The sequence below is a fragment of the Cucurbita pepo genome, chromosome LG07 (assembly GCF_002806865.2).
Source record: "Cucurbita pepo subsp. pepo cultivar mu-cu-16 chromosome LG07, ASM280686v2, whole genome shotgun sequence".
NCBI lineage: Eukaryota > Viridiplantae > Streptophyta > Magnoliopsida > Cucurbitales > Cucurbitaceae > Cucurbita > Cucurbita pepo.
Window position 1 is genome coordinate 9,897,435 of NC_036644.1, and position 19,380 is coordinate 9,916,814.

At 37.8% G+C, this 19,380-nt stretch overlaps 3 protein-coding genes across 4 annotated transcripts; 2 read left to right on the plus strand and 1 right to left on the minus strand.

Moving 5' to 3' along the window:
- The first annotated feature begins 4,624 nt into the window (after positions 1-4,624).
- On the plus strand, positions 4,625-7,139 carry LOC111799230 (triphosphate tunel metalloenzyme 3). 2 transcript variants are annotated; one of them, XM_023682690.1, is made up of 2 exons: positions 4,625-5,500; positions 6,906-7,139. In XM_023682690.1, exon 1 carries the CDS (start codon positions 4,904-4,906, stop codon positions 5,498-5,500), a length of 597 nt encoding a protein of 198 aa, XP_023538458.1. In that variant the 5' UTR covers positions 4,625-4,903; the 3' UTR covers positions 6,906-7,139. The 2 variants fall into 2 exon arrangements, with proteins under 2 accessions (XP_023538458.1, XP_023538457.1); XM_023682689.1 differs by having other exon boundaries at positions 4,629-5,507.
- Positions 7,140-8,478: 1,339 nt separating this feature from the next.
- Positions 8,479-11,000, minus strand: LOC111798086 (prostatic spermine-binding protein-like). The gene is made up of 3 exons (XM_023681046.1): positions 10,650-11,000; positions 9,202-9,260; positions 8,479-9,121 (listed from the first exon to the last, which is right to left on the minus strand). Exons 1-3 carry the CDS (start codon positions 10,779-10,781, stop codon positions 8,629-8,631), a joined length of 684 nt encoding a protein of 227 aa, XP_023536814.1. The 5' UTR covers positions 10,782-11,000; the 3' UTR covers positions 8,479-8,628.
- Positions 11,001-12,129: 1,129 nt separating this feature from the next.
- LOC111798669 (protein S-acyltransferase 24-like) lies at positions 12,130-19,114 on the plus strand. The gene is made up of 13 exons (XM_023681961.1): positions 12,130-12,650; positions 13,200-13,340; positions 13,876-13,988; positions 14,335-14,414; positions 14,549-14,712; positions 16,095-16,233; positions 16,323-16,422; positions 16,544-16,601; positions 16,810-16,887; positions 17,005-17,103; positions 17,802-17,880; positions 17,971-18,119; positions 18,240-19,114. Exons 1-13 carry the CDS (start codon positions 12,375-12,377, stop codon positions 18,666-18,668), a joined length of 1,905 nt encoding a protein of 634 aa, XP_023537729.1. The 5' UTR covers positions 12,130-12,374; the 3' UTR covers positions 18,669-19,114.
- Positions 19,115-19,380: the final 266 nt, after the last annotated feature.

Here is a 19,380-nt window from a genome sequence, read left to right on the forward strand (position 1 = left end):
AAATCAATTATAGACACTAATATAATTAGATCTGCTCTTCATAGACAAACTTGGGATTTGCGATCCCAGGTAAGATCGGTTCAGGATCATGGGATCCTTTTCTATCAGATAGGAAGGGCTGTTGCACAAAATGTACTTCTAAGTAATTGCTCCATAGATCCTATATCTATCTATATGAAGAAGAAATCATGTAACAAAGGGGGTTCTTATTTGTACAAATGGTACTTCGAACTTGGAACGAGCATGAAGAAATTAACGATACTTCTTTATCTTTTGAGTTGTTCTGCCGGATCGGTCGTTCAAGACCTTTGGTCTCTATCCGGACCCGATGAAAAAAATGGGATCACTTCTTATGGACTCGTTGAGAATGATTCTGATCTAGTTCATGGCCTATTAGAAGTAGAAGGCGCTCTGTTGGGATTGGGATCCTCACGGACAGAAAAAGATTGCAGTCGATTTGATAATGATCGAGTGACATTGCTTCTTCGGCCCGAACCCAGGAATCCCTTAGATATGATACAAAATGGATCTTGTTCTATCGTTGATCAGAGATTTCTCTATGAACAATACGAATCGGAGTTTGAAGAAGGGGAAGGAGAAGGAGTCCTCGACCCGCAACAGATAGAGGAGGATTTATTCAATCACATAGTTTGGGCTCCTAGAATATGGCGCCCTTGGGGCTTTCTATTTGATTGTATCGAAAGGCCCAATGAATTGGGATTTCCCTATTGGGCTAGGTCATTTCGGGGCAAGCGGATCATTTCTGATGAAGAGAATGATTCGGAGTTCTTGCAGAGTGGAACCGTGCAGTACCAGACACGAGATAGATCTTCCAACGAACAAGACTTTTTTCGAATAAGCCAATTCATTTGGGATCCTGCAGATCCACTCTTTTTCCTATTCAAAGATCAGCCTTTTGTCTCTGTGTTTTCGCATCGAGAATTCTTTGCAGACGAAGAGATGTCAAAGGGGCTGCTTACTTCCCAAACAGATCTTCCTATATGTATATATAAACGCTGGTTTATCAAGAATATGCAAGAAAAGCAAAAGCACTTCGGATTGTTGATTCATCACCAGAGATGGCTTAGAACCAATAGTTCATTATCTAATGGATTTTTCCGTTCTAATACTCCATCCGAGAGTTATCAGTATTTATCAAATCTGTTCCTATCTAACGGAACGCTATTGGATCAAATGACAAAGACATTGTTGAGAAAAAGATGGCTTTTCCCGGATGAAATGTTTGTTGCTATCTGTTACAATAACGAATCATTGGTTTAACTGAATAACTAAATAAAATAGATAGACCCTTCTCTTCGTCTTAGGTCGACGGATCTTCTCCATTGAAAGATCCCCTATATGGATAATACACATTCCAGTTCAACGAGCCTAATTCTAATTGTTTTGTTCCGAAGCAAACCACGGGGCGGTTTGTCCTATTCAGATATTCACGATCAAGAAACATTGGATTCTCTTTCGGGTAGGCTCTAAAAGGAGAAGAAAGGCTAGAATGCCAACCGGCGTCCGTTATGCAATACAGTCACCAAACTTGTAGGACAAAATGAGAATGTAAGTAACTTGAAATCAATAGTCACCAAATTATGGAATTCGTGTGAGATTCGCTGTCCCGTTCTGTAATGAGTCGATCGATTCAATGAGATGTTGGGACAGGAAGAACTTGAGAGTAACAAAACAAGTGCATTTGAACTTCCTCGAGTCAAGGAGCCAAAAAGGAAAATACCCAGAAGAAATTAGAAAGCAGGAGTTGATTAGACAATAAATTCTAATGAAGTGAAAATCAACTTCCAGCAAGAACCACCAAGTGCAAAGGATAGCTATAGCTTGATGAACAAAAAGCATTTGAAATGAACAAGATTAGATATCAATCAAGCAAGCTCAGAGACAAAATTGACCGATCTCCACAGCAGCAAAGGCATTTCTGTAGCCAACCCATCAACATGGAACAAAAAGCACTAGAAATGAATAAGATCGTCAGCCTCACAGTTTTAAAACGCGTCTACTAGGGAGAGGTTTCCACACCCTTATAAGGAATGCTTCATTCCCCTCTCCGACCGATGTGGGATCTCACAATCCACCCCCTAGGGGGCCCAGCATCCACACTAGCACACCGTCTGATGTCTAGCTCTGATACCATTTGTAACATCTCAAGCCCACCGCTAGCAAATATTGCCCGCTTTGACCTGTTATGTATTGCTATCAGCCTCACGGTTTTAAAACATATATACTAGAGAGAGGTTTCCACACCCTTATAAGTAATGCTTCGTTCCCATTTACAACCGATGTGGGATCTCACATAGCAAGTATAATTTAACTATATAATGGCAATATCCTAACAAAGATGTCTTGTTCTTGGCCAAAATGTCACCAAAACGTGAGAAAAAAACATGCCCTCCATCCACATTTATCACTAATACAAACACTTAGCTTCAAAACAGGTCAATGTTCATCATTTTCAGCTAAAATTTCACGTATGTAGCAGCACCCAATAAAGAACAATGACAGAGAAACCGTGTTGTTAGTAATGGAAACACCATAACCGGAGAAGAAAACAAACGAGTTAGAGTAAAACCAGAAGTAACAAAGCGAAAGCTCTTGACCTACAAACACCAATAAAGTAAAGAACAGCACAAGAAAATCCAAAGGGCAGAGAAACTTAAGCTCCTAGAAGTAAGAACAATGACCAAAATCAGTAGAATCCATAAAAAAAAACTAAAACCCCATCAATGAGTAATGTGAAAATGAGGGTTTACCGCCGCCAGAAGGCAAGCTAGGGAGTTCGCAGTGGTGAAAACAGTCTCCACCGCGATTGCTTCCAAAACAGAGCGAACCCACATGGTTCTGTCGACGAAGCCCACGCCGCCCAACTCCATTGCCGCAAAAATAAGCTCAAAAGTGAAGAGAAAGAGGCACTAGCACGAAAGAGAGAGAGAGAAGGAAGCTCGCAGAGAGAGTGAAAGAGAGATGGGCCTGGCAGTGATTCAGAGAGAGAGAGAAGGCGAGTGGGTTTTCTGAGATTTGGGAGAAGAGTTGGGTTCAAGTCCAGTTGGGGTAAACCCTAGGCTTTGGTCCGATTAGGGCTCTTCATTTTGTCTGCTAGTGAAATCATATATATATATATATATATATATCTATCTGTGTGTATATATATGTATGTGTGTGTATATATATATATGTATTTGTGTGTATATATATATATGTATGTGTATGTGTGTGTATATACATATATGTGTGTATATATATGTGTGTGTGTATATGTGTGTGTGTACACACACACATATATATATATATAATTCACAAAATTTGAAAAGTTTTTTATTTTTTATTTTAAGTAGAAACTCGAGGTCAAAACCGAACTTCGGTTAGTTAACTAGTTGAGTTATACTTGGGTTAAATGTTTTGACGGTTTAATTTATATTTAGAATGGAAGTCATTTTTACCCTTGTAATTATTTAATTTTTGCAATTTTAAATTTATAATAACTATTGAGCGTGGAGTTATTGAATAGGTTGAGAGATATAGTGTAACGACTCGACTTATCATATAAGTAGCGGTTAGGGTCGTTACAAAAAATAATGTGATTTATTTGGAAGGGAATGAAAATCATGCAAAACGATCATTTATTAGAAATCAAGTGCGACGAACGTGGATAGAACACGTGATCTTCAAATCTTCGGTCTAACCCTAGGAGACGCGTTTTAAAGCCTTGAGGGAAAGCCCAAAGAGGACAATATCTGCTAGCGGTGGGTCTGGGTCGTTACAAATGGTATCAGAGCCAGACATCGGACGATGTGCCAGCCTTCTCGCTGTTCCTCGAAGAGGGGTAGACATGAGGCGGTGTGCCAGTAAAGACGCTGGGCCCAAAGGGGGTGGATTTGGGGGCGGTCCCACATCGATTGGAGGAAGGAAAGAATGCTAGCGAGGACGTTGACCCCCAAGAATGGTGGATTGTGATGTCCCACATTGGTTGGAGAGGAGAACAAATCACACCATTTATAAGAGTGTGAAAACCTTCTCCTAGGAGATGCGTTTTAAAGCTTTGAGGGAAAGCTCAAAGAAGACAATATCTACTAGCGGTGGGCCTGGGTCGTTACATATAGTCTACCCGACCCAAATCCAAAATAAGTCCAAACAGTTGAGAGGTTGGTCGTGGAAAGATAAGTACTTTAGGTAAAGTCGCGTTCAATGAGGGCTAACCCCACAGGACTCGACCAAGACCAAGAGTTTGACTCGTGGGCGTCGATTAGAAATTAAAAACGATAAAAAATGAGTTTCTTTTTTTATTATAAACTTGTTTCACAATTTTTTTTAATTTTTTTTAATCTATGGACTTAACAATCTTTAATTTTTTAAAATTTTTTCAGTCATAAAATTTAATTTTTTTGAACTTTTAAATATAAAATAAAAGATTTTCAAGACTATTAATTATTTTAAAAATGAGGGATTTATTAGATAAATGTAAAAATAATAATAATAATAATAATAAATAAAGAAAATAATTTAAGATTTTCTTAAAAAAAAAAAAAGGTTAATTTAACCTAAAATTAGTTTGAAATTAAAAATTAAATTAATGAAATTGTGAAGTGAAATTTCTATTAAAGAGCATCATCGTCTTCCCTAATCTTCCTGAGATTTCTGTGGTTCCTCTGCGAACTGAGCTCTAGCGAAATGCTGAGAAGACAACCCAGCAAGATCGAGGTCAAAATCGAAGACAAGGAAGAACTCGAACAAGCTCGTAAGCGCGCCGCCGCCGCCGCAGCAGCTGCCGCGTCCACTACCACCGACACAACCTCCTCCGCCGCCGCCTCCCTCCTGCACAACCTCAATCGCAACAAAGATCCGACTTCCAAAGCTCAACGCCTTGGTATCTCTTGAAATAATCGAAATGGAGGTGGAAGTGAAGCTTCGTCTTCCGGATTCCGTTTCTCATCGTCAGGTTTCAACTCTTCTCTCGCCGTTTCATGTTAAAACACATCGCCAAGAGAATTTCTTCTTCGACGGCTCGTCTGGTGAGCTCTCGGCTCGCCGAGCGGTTCTCCGTATCCGATTCTACGATGGCGATTCGCGTTGTGTGATCTCTTTGAAAGCCAGAGCGGTTTTGGTCGACGGCGTAAGTCGAGTTGAAGAGGACGAGGAGGAATTGGAGCCATCTGTTGGGCGGGCCTGTGTGGAGAATCCGCAGAGATTGAAAGAAGTGGAGTCTAGAATTATGGGAAGGGTTAAAGATGAATTCGGGCCTTCTGGATTTGTAGGGTTGGGAGGGTTTGGAAATGTGAGAGGCGTGTTTGAATGGAATGGATTGAAATTGGAACTGGACGAGTCTAGCTTTGAGTTTGGGACTTTGTATGAGATTGAGTGCGAAAGCACTGATCCAGATGCAGCGAAGAAGATGATTGAGGACCTATTGAAGGAGAATCAAATTGCGTATGGGTATTCTGAAGCTTCTAAGTTCTCTATTTTTCGATCTGGGAAGCTGCCATAGGTAAATTGTAAGTAAATTTTCTGGTTTTTCTGTGAAGCGTACCTTTCTCTTCTCTTGATTTTGAGTTTCAGCATTAGATTGTTCTGTACTTGTTCAAGTAAATGGCATTTGATGATAGAAACATAATCAGATTTTGCAGGGAAGAGAAAAACTCAAGCAATTTGTTTGAATTAGCAACAGGGGTGCTTGCATTTCTTTGAATTGAATAAGAGGTGTAGTATATTGTAATTGTTAACTATCAATCATCCCTTTAAACTTTTGTCATACAAACTTGTTTGAAGATAATGGAAGAATTGATAACATGAAATCGTAGATCAAATATTTGCAATCCAAATAGCAAAAAATATAGTTCATAGTTATTAAAATGTTCTTCACATGATACATTTTGAGATCATGTTTTCCATAATTCAGGTTCTGTATGATAAGATGGCGATTACTCGGTTATCTCGAACGTGTAATTCTTTGTTCGATATGTTATCCATTTTCTTTCGAATATCTTACTGCTTCTTAGGCTACATCTCTATATTTACTCCTTTGATCTTTACTGTCTTTTTTTTTTTTTTTTTTTTCTGGTTTTAGTGATTCAAGAATGACAGATTCTCATCTCTTTTTCTTATTATGAGGGATGGAGGCTTCTTCTGATCCATAAATTTTCTGCTATTTAACAAATTTATGCATTTGCTAACATTTTTGGACTGCAGTTAGTTGCATATGTTAGATAAACACGACTCGTATATGTTAGATAAACACGACTCTTCACAATGGTATGATATTGTCCACTTTGAGCATAAGCTCTCATGACTTTGCTTTGGGCTCCCCCAAGAGGCCTGATTATAAACTCATGAACATTCCCTACATTCCCTAAATTAGCCGATGTGGGACTTTCATCATCCAACAACTCTTCTCGAACAATGTACGCCTCTCCTTAATTGAGACTCGACTCCTTTGGAGTCTTAGTCATTTTTTACTATGCCTTCGAGGAGAGTTGACTCCTTTTCTTTTGGAGTCCTTTGTTCGACATTTGAGGATTCACCAATCTATTGGCACGACTAAGTTTAAGAGCATGACTCTGATACCATGTTAGATGAACACGACTCTCCACAATGGTATGATATTGTCCACTTTGAGCATAAGTTCTCATGGCTTTGCTTTGGGCTTCCTTAAAAGGCCTCGTACCAATGGAGAGAGTATTCTTTGATTATAAACTCATGAACATTCCCTAAATTAGCGGATGTGCGACTTTCATCATCCAACAGTATACACATTTTGGGATGTTTCTGGTTGATGAGATTTTGCTGTTCTCAATTATGATTTCTTTACAAGTTCTGATGATTTCTTGTTCTCAAGGATCTCAAACTTGTCAATGGCTTCTCTAACCTTTCCTATCTTGTTTTCATTTGTTTAGAATATGGTTCGTGTGGCTTCGGTCGGCTGAGGGCTAAGAGATCTTGTCGATGAAGCGAAATGGAGACTGGGAACCAAGAAGACGCCATTGTGTTCTTCATCAAGTATCTTAAAATACATTCCGCTTTTACATTATACATGAGTATTGCACATTGAGAAACATAATTTGCTGACATTTGATATGATAATCTTTGAATGAAGCTTGTCTGCTTTGTTGCATTGCTTGTGGTTGAAATGGATTGATTTAGTTGAATAAGATGGTTCTCTTTGACAGGGGATAGAATAAAAACTAGATTTGTCTCTACTTGGGGTCAATCCAGTCTATCTAAATTTCTCAATGTTAGGGTTTACGTTCTTTAGAATTCAGCCTATTGTGAGATCCCATATCGGTTGGAGAGGGGAATGAAATATTTCTCACAAGAATATAGAAACTTCTTCCTAGTAGATGATTTTTAAAACCATGAGGCTAATGGTGATACGTAATGGCCAAAGTAAACAATATCTGCTAGCAGTGGGCTTAGGCTGTTACAAATGGTATTAGAGTCAAACACCGGGTGGTGTGCCAGCGAGGACGCTGGCCCCAAGGAGGGTGGATTGTGAGATCCCGGGGAACGAAAGGGGAATGAAATATTTCTCATAAGGATATAGAAACTTTTCTTCCTAGTGGACGAGATTTAAAAACCGTGAGGCTAATGGCGATACGTAATAGCCAAAGTGAATAATATCTGCTAGCGGTGGGCTTAGACTGTTACAAATGGTATTAGAGCCAGACACTGGGCGGTGTGCCAGCGAGGACGTTGGCCCCCAAGGAGGGTGGATTGTGAGATCCTACATTAGTTGGAGAGGGGAACGAAAGGGGAATGAAATATTTCTCATAAGGATTTAGAAACTTCTTCCTAGTGGATGAGTTTTAAAACCGTGAGGTTAATGGCGATACGTAATGGTCAAAGTGAACAATATCTGCTAGCGGTGGGCTTAGGCTTAGGCTGTTACAAATGGTATTAGAGCCAGACACTGGGTGGTGTGCCAGTGAGGACGTTGGCCCCAAGGAGGGTGGATTGTGAGATCCTAAATCAGTTGGAGAGAGGAACGAAAGGAGAATGAAATATTTCTCATAAGGATATAGAAACTTCTCCCTAGTGGACGAGTTTTTAAACCGTGAGGCTAATGGCGATACGTAATGGCCAAAGTGAACAATATTTGCTAGCGGTGAGCTTAGACTGTTACAAATGGTATTAGAGCCAAACACCGGGCGGTGTGCCAGTGAGGACGCTGGCCCCAAGGAGGGTGGATTGTGAGATCCCACATCGGTTGGAGAGGGGGAACGAAACATTCCTATTAAGGGTGTGGAGACCTCTCACTAGTGAACACGTTTTAAAACCGTGAGAGTGAGGCCGACGATGATATGCAATGGGCCAAAACGGATAATATTGGCTAGTGGTAGGCTTGGGCAGAAACTAACTTCTACAAAAACCAGTTTTTTCTTTAATGATTAAGCATGCGATAGAAAATTCTATGAATCTATATTTGGTAGCTATTGAGGTTATTTATTTAGTGAATAATTAGATGGATGATATGGTAAAGTACGTACTGTCATAGCAAAATAAATTGTGATATATAGTGTGGATCCACAGCATAAATATAGGAAGTTCATTAAGAACAAGGGTCAACAATCTTCCTACTCCTAATTGCGATGGCTGACTGGCTAAATTCCCCTCACTCACTCACTTTCTTCTCTTAGCTGGTGGTTCAAGTGTTTCCTCGTCTTCGTCTTCATCCTCTTCGTCGGTGTCGTCATCATCCTCATCTCCGTCGTCTTCGTCTTCGTCTTCATCCTCTCCACCATCTTCAATTCTTCCATTACCACTTACTTCTGGGTCATCCTCCTGATCACTCTCGTCACCTTCTTCTGCTGAGAAATCTTCGTCATCGTCGTCGTCATCTTCATCTTCCTCATTCACATCGTCGTCATCTTCTTCTTCTCCTCCGTCACCTTCCTCATTACCTCCAGCCCTTCCGTTGCCAGTTGCTACAGGGTCATCCTCCAGATCGCCGTCATCCCCTTCTTCGGCCGAGTAATCTTCACCACCTTCCCCACCATCCTGGTTATTCGCATCATCATCAACATCATCTCCATCTTTATCATCCTCTGTTTCACTGCCATCGATATTTTCCTCGTCGGGATTACTCTTAGCGTGAAGTTCTTCGAATGGAAATCTAAGAAAGTAGTATAAATCAGTTATCTCGGAACCAAGAATAGAAAGTAAGCAATATAAATGAAATGGAACTTTCATTACTTTTCCCCAATTGCAGCTATTCCTGGTTGAGCATTGACATCATTTAACAGATCTCCTACCTGGAAGGTGAATTGAGAGTCAAAGTGTTCATCAACAAAATTACAAGCCTGCAGGTATCAGATATAGTAACAAATTCCAAGTATGGTTCATCAAATAGTACGATCATTATACAGTGTTCTAAGACAAAATTTAAGAAAGATGAGTTAGGATGTGATGTCCCACGTTGGTTGGGGAGAAAAACAATCCATCATTTACAAGGGCGTGGAAACCTTCTCCTAGTCGACGCGTTTTGAAGCCTTGAGGGGAAGCCCAAAAAGGACAATATCTGCTAGCGGTGGATTTGGGCCGTTACAAATGGTATTAGAGCTAGACACCGGACGATGTGCCAGCCTTCTCGCTATTCCCCGAAGGGGGTAGACACGAGGCGGTGTGCCAGTAAGGACGTTGGCCCCAAAGGGGGTGGATTTGAGAGCGGTCCCACATCGATTGGAGGAAGGAAAGAGTGTCAGCGAGGACGCTGGGTCCCGAAGGGGGGTGGATTGTGATGTCCCACGTTGGGGAGGAGAACAAACCACCATTCATAAGGGTGTGAAAACTTTCCCCTAGCAGACGCGTTTTAAAGCCTTGAGGGGAAGCCCGAAAGGGAAAGCCCAAAGAGGACAATATTTGCTAGCGGAAGCTTTGAGGGGAAGCTCGAAAGGAAAAGCCCAAAGAGGACAATATCTGCTAGCAGTAGATCTGGGCCGTTCCATGGGAAGAAAAGATCTTAAGGATTCTGTAGATTAATTCCATTGATTGCAAGAACAAAAAAAGGAAACTGCCCACAAGCAATCAGAAAGGATAAGCTGTGTTCATCAGCCACTAAATTCTATAATGAAGCTTCAACAAGCACCACCAAGCCTCAAGGATAGCTAAAGAGATAGAATAAGTTGAATAAAGTACACACAAATTTCAAAAGAACCATATGAAACAGTAGCCATTCCACAGTAAGGGCAAATTCTGTCTCGTTTCTAACTACCATCTCCAAATCAGGCGGGATTTGCCGAATTCAAACAAAGTCTCCACAGAATCTAAAGATTTTCACAAGGAATTTCGGATACGATCTAAATAAGGAATGGTCAAAGCCTGAGGAAGAAAGCTTAATCGCTGTCACAGTTCGAAAACCAGTTCTAACACACAAGAGACTAGAACGAATAACTTCTCTCCACACACAGACTAGTCAATGCTCAAATTTTCCAGCTAAAACTTCCCGCCTGTAGCAATTATAACTCACGAATGAACAAATAACTTCAAACAACGAAGGAAAAAGCTTGTAAGCTGCGAACATAGCGAAGAAATGGAGAGAGCCATAGAATTCAAGCTCCAACGAGCAAAAATCAGAACCAGAAACCAGTAGAATCCACAACAAGCGAAACGCATCAAAGAAAAAGCCAAAACAAAACACTCACCGTGGTGAGAATCCAAGCGAGAGAGTTCACAGCAGTCAAAACAGACTCCACCGTCAGAGCTTCCAAAACAGAGCGAAGCCACAGAGACCTATCATCCACGCAGCAGCCAACGCCCTCCAACTCCATAGCCATGGAAAACAAGCTCAAAAATGACGATCGAACACGCAGAAGAACAAGGTGGAAACGAAGAGAGAAGAAGAGAACTTGCAGAACGAGAGGAGGACCTTGAAGGAAATGAACGAGGAGAAGAAAGCCGTTGGGTTTAGTGGTCCGGTTAGAGTAAACCCTAGGGTTTGGTCCGATTAGGGCTTTTTTCCGTTCGCATCTGAAAATAAAAATAAAAATAAAAATAAAATAAATAAATTGTTTTCCTCATTTTTTTAGGGTTTCTTTTTAATTCAAATTTTCGGGTCGGATCTTTTGTGCCGGTTATCGGTTATGACCCGATACCCGACCATAATAATAAATTAATAAATTAATAAATTAATAAATTAAACATATAATAAATAATATCTAATTAATTAAAATAATTAACATTCCAATTTAATCCCTTATAAGATAATTAAAGTACATTAATCTGACCTTTTACCAACTGATAGTGACTATTTTTATTTATAAAAAATGGGAAAATGGTTATTAAAAATGTTAATTATTATTTATAATATAATTTAAGATAAATATAAAATTACAATTATAGATCAACATATTTATATTATTTATGCATTTTTTTTAAAGACTGTGAAGATAAACAATTACAATTTAATTTAATTTAATTTAATTTTCCTACAAATATCTAATTTATTTCATACAAAATTAGGGTTTTTTTTCTTTTTCTTTTTTTTTTTCTTTTTTTTTTTTAGTTTTTGATTTTTTTTCCGCCCCTCTCCAAAATATCTAGGGTCGAGCTAGAAATCTCGACGAATAGAGAGGATAATACGAGATATAATTATAGAATTTAATAATATTATTGTAACCCGTTTTTTCTTTGCTACAATAAATATAATTTTTTTTTCATTTTTTATTTAGAAAAGGTTAGATATCATATAATAAAAACCGTTAATTTTTTTTTTTTTTTTTTTATAAATTCATTAAATAATCTTAAGCTCAAGATAAATATATAAATTTGAAAGGTTGAGAAATTAAAATATGGTTTTTTTAAAAAAAAAATAATTGTTTTTTTAAAATCAAATTAATATTTTAAAACTTAAAAAAAGATTTTTGAAATTTTATTTTTATTTTTAATAATATAGCTAAGATAAAAATTGATAATTAAAAAAAGTTGGAAAAAGAAACNAAACTAAAAGAGGGAGTACAAAAAATAATAATAAAGAGAGCAGGACAGAAATAAGAGAGAAAATAAATACTATACTAAAATATAAATTTAATTAATTTGTTTAAAAAATAATTAACTAACCATTAACTAATAATTAAAAAAAGGAATGATATTAAATTATTATTGTTTTTTCTGATAAAACTATGCGGTTCATAGACGGCTTGGATTTTCTCTCTCTTTCTCTCTCCTCCCTTACAGCCACCGTCCACGCAGTCAACACTCACGGACGGCGACGACCAGTTTCCTCCCCTATGGCGTTCCCGGAAAAACCCTAAATCCCCAATCTCTTCAATTTCCATTTTTCTATCTTCAATTCGTTCGAATCCCCCCGATCTTGCAAACCCTAGACCCACCGGATTCATTATTAACACGCAGTTCGTAATTTTAAAATCATGTCTTCGGAAATTGAGGTCGTCGACGAGGTTCAATCGCGGGATCACGAGCCCTCGCAACCTGCTTCTGCTTCTGCTTCCACTGCCAATGGAGAAGGTGAAGAGAGCCTGAGGAATGACGTTTACACGGCTGCAGCTTATGGCGATATGGAGAAGCTTCAGAGATTGGTCGAGCGCGAGGGTTGCTCCGTTTCTGAGCCCGATGGCCTTGGCTACTATGCTCTTCAGTGGGCTGCTCTTAATAATCGCACTGCTGCTGCTCGTTATATCATTGAGGTTTGTCTTTCCATTCTGCGTTTTTGTGCCTGTGGGTCGTATGGAAAAATTGATTTCCTTCCTTCCTGCATTCAGACCACAGATCCCTTTTTTGTTTGAATGGATTTTGCTTTTACTTTATCTGCCTTTGGGTTTGAACAATTGTGTTTTTATTAATTATCCGATTGGCTTTGGGGAAGCTTGCTTTGGGTAATCCAGGATTAGCATGCTCTCTCAACTGCCTTTCTCTTGTTTAAGTGAATTAATGAATGGTAGTTTCTAGAAGGAATGTCTGGGAAACATTGATTTTCAGTTGTTGAGAAAGCAAGCCAAAGAAATGAAAGAAAGGAAGGCTTTTAGCTTTGATTTTCTATCTGGTTGATGGTTGATGTGAACTTGAGTTTGCTCTAATTTGAATCTCCCCTCCAAAGTGAAAATATTTGGATGGGTGTGGCAATTGCTAGAGGTTTTAAATGATGTCTGTACCTACAGAACGGAAGCACAAGATGTAAACTTTGTCTTTTCATTTGTATTAGTTGTTTAGTACATTTGGTATTGGATCATTTCCAGCATGGAGGCGATGTAAATGCAGCAGATCATACTGGGCAAACAGCCTTACATTGGACTGCTGTTCGTGGAGCCATCCAGGTTGCTGAGGTTTTACTCCAAGAGGGGGCTATGGTCAATGCTGCTGATATGTATGGTTATCAGGTCATATTTATTTCCTCTCCAGCAACTAACTGATCGTTACTTTCTTTAATGTTCGTGTTCATGGATTTATATGGCCTAAGGTAGGAAGAAACATTATAATATTTTTGTGTAGCATAAAGAGTTAGTGTGGTCCCTTGTTCTTTTGGATTGGAGTCCAGCATTGGTATTCTTTTGTTCGGATTTGTATTTTATATGCCCTTGTATTGTTTCATTTTCTCAATGAGAGCTTGGTTTCTTACAAAAAGAAAGAAATGATGATCAAGACATTCATGGACAGAAATTTATGTTTTTTCTTGATTTCCTGCTAAATTGTGTGAGAAATAAATAAATCTGACACTAATTTCTATTCAGAAACTTATTCCCGAACCATTAACTAGGTAATGCCAATCTTCTGTCTTGAATCGTAGCTTTCTAGCTATTGTTTGAGGCATTCTTTAACTATTAAAAAATTGTTCAATATTGAATGGATAGTCAGTACATCAAGTAAAAGTCGCCTTCTAGCATACTGATGGTAACTATATGGATGTGATTGCAGACAACCCATGTTGCAGCTCAATATGGTCAGACGGCTTTTCTCTATCATGTTGTTTCAAAATGGAATGCGGACCCTGATGTTCCTGACAATGATGGGAGGAGCCCGTTACATTGGTAGTAGTTTTTTTACAATGCTTCCCATTGAGAATGTTGTAGAGTTCTATTGTCTATATTTATGCACATATGGTACTTGTAAATGTGGGTTTTTGGGTGGTATTGTGCAATTAACATGTTATCTTACTTACTATTTCGATTTATTCTTCTCATCCTATTTGTTTTTGTGGCTATAATATAATTGGTAATCCCCATTTTGATATGGTCCTTGAATTCTTACGCCATTTTATGCACAACTATTTCCTAACCATGAATGAGTGTTGTGCTAAAGATGTCTTTTAGTATATTTTCTGACAAATTCTTTTAGAATTATATTTTTCTCATTGATTTCTTCATGTTTTCTTAGGGCTGCGTACAAAGGTTTTGCTGATTGCATCCGACTTCTCTTGTTTTTGGATGCGTATCGAGGACGCCAAGATAAGGAAGGTAATGTTTGGAGCGGTTAAAAAGCTTCACTCGAGAAAAAAAGCATGCCTTCTAGTTTAAATATAATGTGAAAACTTTTTTTTTTTAAGAAGAACAATAGTTTTAGAGCTCAGGTTCCTTCTTTATTATTTCAGGTTGCACTCCTCTCCATTGGGCAGCTATTAGGGGCAATTTGGAGGCATGTACAGTTTTAGTGCAAGCTGGGAAGAAGGAGGATTTGGTGGTGACCGATAATACTGGCCTTACGCCAGCACAACTTGCTTCCGACAAGAATCACAGACAAGTTGCATTTTTTCTTGTATGTTGAAACCAAATCAGTTTCTTTACTCTTGAATTATTTTTCTTGTTTCCAAATTATTTTTCTTATTTTTTATTATTTAGTTGATAATATTTCTATAACTCTCTGATTATGTTGGGGGTGTGCATGTAAATGATAGTGAGTTTAAAGGCCATTCTTCTATTTCTTTTCATTCTTCCTATTATATCTGCCACCTCATTTCTTCTTTAAGTCAATTTTTTAAAAAGATATTTCTCTAGTTTGCACTTGTTATTTTACTGAAGTTGACTTCGTATTATATCCAAAACTGTTGAATGTTACAAACTACCATGTGAAGTTTTTATTGAACCAGCTGTGTGCTTCTGTTTTTTTTTTTTTTTCTCCGTTTCTTTTAGTAATGTAGATTTTATGTTATAGTTTGGGTATAAGACTCTAGGAAAATGGCATAACTTCGACATGAAGAAATTTTTGTTTTGTTTTTTCATTCTGAAAAAAAGTTTTTTTTTTTTCTTCTAAAGGTTGGGGATTAAGAGGAGGGGTACTTCATTTGCTTGTGCTGTTATGGCAACTCTTTGGGGTTTGAAGCAAAAGAAAGTGAAAGTATTTAGAAGATATGTTTGATGCGTAGTTTTATCTTGGCTTCCCTTTTGGTTTTATGACAAAATAGTTGAAAGATCATTGTGTTTGAGTGTTTCAAGGTTGATTTTAAAAAAGCATATGATCATGTGGACTGAAATTCTTTAGATAAGGTTTTTGTAGTTAAATGGAGATCTTGGATGTGAAACTGTACTAGATATGGAAACCTTTCCATCTTTGTCAATGCCGTAGAGGGAACATTTTTGCTTCTCTCGGTGCTTAGGCAAGGGGACCTCTCTCACCTTTCCTTTTTGTTTTAGTGGTGGATGTTTTAAGCAGGCTTGTGTGGTTGGTGTGGAAAAGGGGTGGCTGAGGGGTTTAAGGTGGGTAGGGAGTTAGTTTAGCTATCACATCTTCATGAGTTTTTCTGTTCTGGTAAGGAAATCTCCTTTGTGAATCTAAACGAAAAAACAGTGTCGGGCCTTAAGATTAATAGGGGTTAAAGTTCTGTAATTATGATATTGGTTTGATCTTGTTCAAATGGAGTTTGTATTAGAAGCTAGTTCTAGGACTCCTTTTTTGTTGAGATTGTTTCTTGTATGTTCGTGTTTTCTTTCTTTTCTTCTCAATGAAATCTCAGTTTTTTATTGAACAAAAAAATCGGTTTCAGTGATATTTTTCTTATTTCATTGGTCTATATTTATATATTTTAATCTCTTCTATTACTGTAGGATTTCTCGTCTTCCTTTTCTGGTGACCATTTTCTTTGTTGAAACTTTGTTTCTTATATACAAAGAAACTAAATTTTTTCTGCTTTGAATTTTCAGGGAAATGCTAGAAAGCTGCTTGACAAACGTTGTGATGGAAATACCCGCCTTGGCAAATTTTCAAAACTCGGACTTGCTCCTGTACTTTGGTGTTTGATCTTTCTGTTGCTGGTGACATATATTCATTCCGTCGTTTTGGGTATTTCCATAAGCTTCACGTGAAAGTTAAGAACACTTCTCTTTGTCTCTTTAATAATTAATCTAATTTGTTTTGCATTTTTAAAACAGCATCAAATCTCCCAAAGTTAACGGCTGGCTTAGGTCTTCTTGCATGGATGGGTGTTCTTCTAGCAACTACAGGTCTGCTCATGTTTTATAGATGTAGCAGGTATGGAAATTTCCCTGAAGACGGTTCATTCTTTTGGTTGTTGAATATTTATAGATCGTAACAACGAAGTTTGATTTATTTGCTAATAACAGCTTGTTCTTTATGTTTAATTAATCTTCAGCAAAGATCCAGGTTTCATTAGATTGAACATGCATGACTCCCAGAGTATGAAAGATGATGTGAGTTACTTATTTTCCTCTAAGTCTCTGTCCTTTAATGAGAGTAACAATTTTCCATACTTCTTTCCTCGTCTTCCAGCATTTGTTTCTGTAAAATTTTAAAAGTTTCTATTTTATTGTTACAATTGAGCAGTCTTCTTTCTTTACTGTAATCTGTATGGCAAGGGTGAAAGCTTAAGTTTTTTATGTTCACATATCTTTCCATTAGGAACCTTTGTTGAAGATTGAGGTCAACAACCCCGCTTTGCTGGCTGGGAATTGGTCTCAGCTCTGTGCTACTTGCAAGGTGCGTTCTGCTTCTGAATTTTGAAGATCGTGTTTTCATTTCTTTTTTACTTGTCTAATTTATTTTTGGTATAGATCATTTTGTTACATTTTTAACTTGATTTGGTATCATGCCTAGATTGTCAGGCCTCTTCGTGCTAAGCACTGTGCAACTTGTAATCGATGCGTTGAACAATTTGATCACCACTGCCCTTGGGTATCCAATTGTATCGGCAAGGTACGATATCATTTGTGATGGACATTTTTGTGTTAGTTCCTTGATTTTAGAAGTGAAAAAACCTACCATTATTCTAAAAAAATAGTGAAAAACAGAATCCAACTATGAACTAGCCAAAGGAGTTGCAAACAACCCTCCAAGTGACTTAATACTTATCTAGGACAGATGTAAATGGCTAAACTGGGGCCTTTGCAATGGAAGCTATAAACTATAATATTAACAATTATCATTTTTTTTTCATCTCTTCATTATCAAGTTTACTAGGGTGGTGGCTCACGTTAGACTGCAGTTATTTATTTTTAGAATTCAGAAATTAGATTTTCTTTAATATAGCAAATAATTAATAACTGGAGGGTGAGCGCTTCCGTAGTTTCCTTTCCTTTTTATTCACGATCCCTTTTTTTTCGATAATGTTGTTTACCAGGCTATATCTTGGTGTAAAATGCCTGATATATCTCCCTTATTGTAAATTGAGAAGGTCTTTTTGTAAACATCATGGATATTACATTCCTTTTTTAAATTTCAACCATCAATGAAATTATCTCTTATATAAAAAAAGTTGTTTCGGTTTCTAGGCAAACATTGCCAAGTGGTACTCTTATTTGTATTAAAGGCTGCTGTGTGCGTTTGGTTTGTACATGTGCTTTGATAGATTCATACAATCTGAGATTAATTAGGCTACTCAATATTTGACACAGAAAAACAAATGGGATTTCTTTATATTTCTCGTTCTGGAGGTTTCAGCAATGTTGATCACAGGAGCAGTTACTATTACAAGTATGTTTAAATGACTTCAAACATTGAATTATATCTGTAATTTGTATGGTGTAGTCCCATGTACACTCTTTGACAATAAATCATTTTCAGGAGTTGTGACCGATCCGTCCTCTCCATCGTCTTTTGGAGCATGGATTAACCATGCTGCCAATCATCATGTTGGTGCTATATCATTTCTCATGGTTGATTTCTTCCTCTTCTTTGGTGTGGTAGTCTTAACAATCGTTCAAGCATCTCAGGTATTTTCTATTTTACGACTCGTTGAAACTTTAAATTTGGCGTGTTCGTTATGTGCTTTGCTTGGGTTTTCAATTCCATCTCGGTACGTAATAATGGAAAGTTTTCTTTGATGTATCCAGATATCTCGCAATATTACTACAAACGAAATGGCAAATGCTATGCGGTATAGTTATCTGCGTGGCCCGGGAGGTCGGTTTAGGAATCCTTATGATCATGGGATCAAGAAGAACTGTACAGATTTTCTGATTAATGGATACAATGAAGACGTGGAGTATAGTGAAGTACCGTCACATTCAGAAGAGATGGAAGCAATGTCTGCACCGATGACTTCAACCTTGCAAAATGGGGATGCTTGTTCTCACCACACCAATGGAAGCAACCACGTAGCAATAAATGTGAATTCTAAGAATACAACTAGCCATCACGGCCATTCTCATTCTTCAAATTGTAATCACACTAACCATGGAAAAGCTAAAAACAACAGTGTCCCATTGGGCTTAGGTCTTGGCCTCGGGCGTTTATCGACTCGCTCAGTAGCAGCATCATGATGGTTATTATTGTTTTAAGCGATTCCGGAGTTAGCGCTTTGTATCATGTTAATATATTAAACATTAGATTCAAATGTCCAATTATGGTTCGCACACTCCTTCACGAGATCACTTAAAACTTTATGTCGAGTACTTGATTTCGGATATGCTGTTCTTTATACAGGGTCTGGCACACATGGTGTGTAGAAAATGGAAGGCATCTGGAACTTATCTGCACGGAACTAGCTGCTTGTATATGAAGTGAACATAATCTTGGTGAGGCTTCTATTCTGGTTTCAAGCTGTATTGTAGATGCTCTTCCGTAGGCATGAACTTATTGTTTTGTTTGATAGAGCTTTCACTGCCATATGAGAATATCTTGGTCTATTGTTTTCTTTTTTAGATATGCTCTTGTAATAATTCTTTTTGTGTATAGTATAAAAGTTGGTCCGGTCAATTGTTCAAAACTTGGTCGCATGATCGCATGTATATGATGAAATGAATTCACGTGGATGTATATGATGAAATGATGATGAAATGAATTCACGTGGATGTATATGATGAAATGATGATGAAATGAATTTACGTGGATGTATATGATAAAATGATGATGAAATGAATTTACGTGGATATATATGATGAAGTGATGTGAAATTCACAAGAATAAGTATAAGTATACACTATCATCACAAATAGCAAGTAATAAGTAAAGTATCGACTCCACAGATAACCT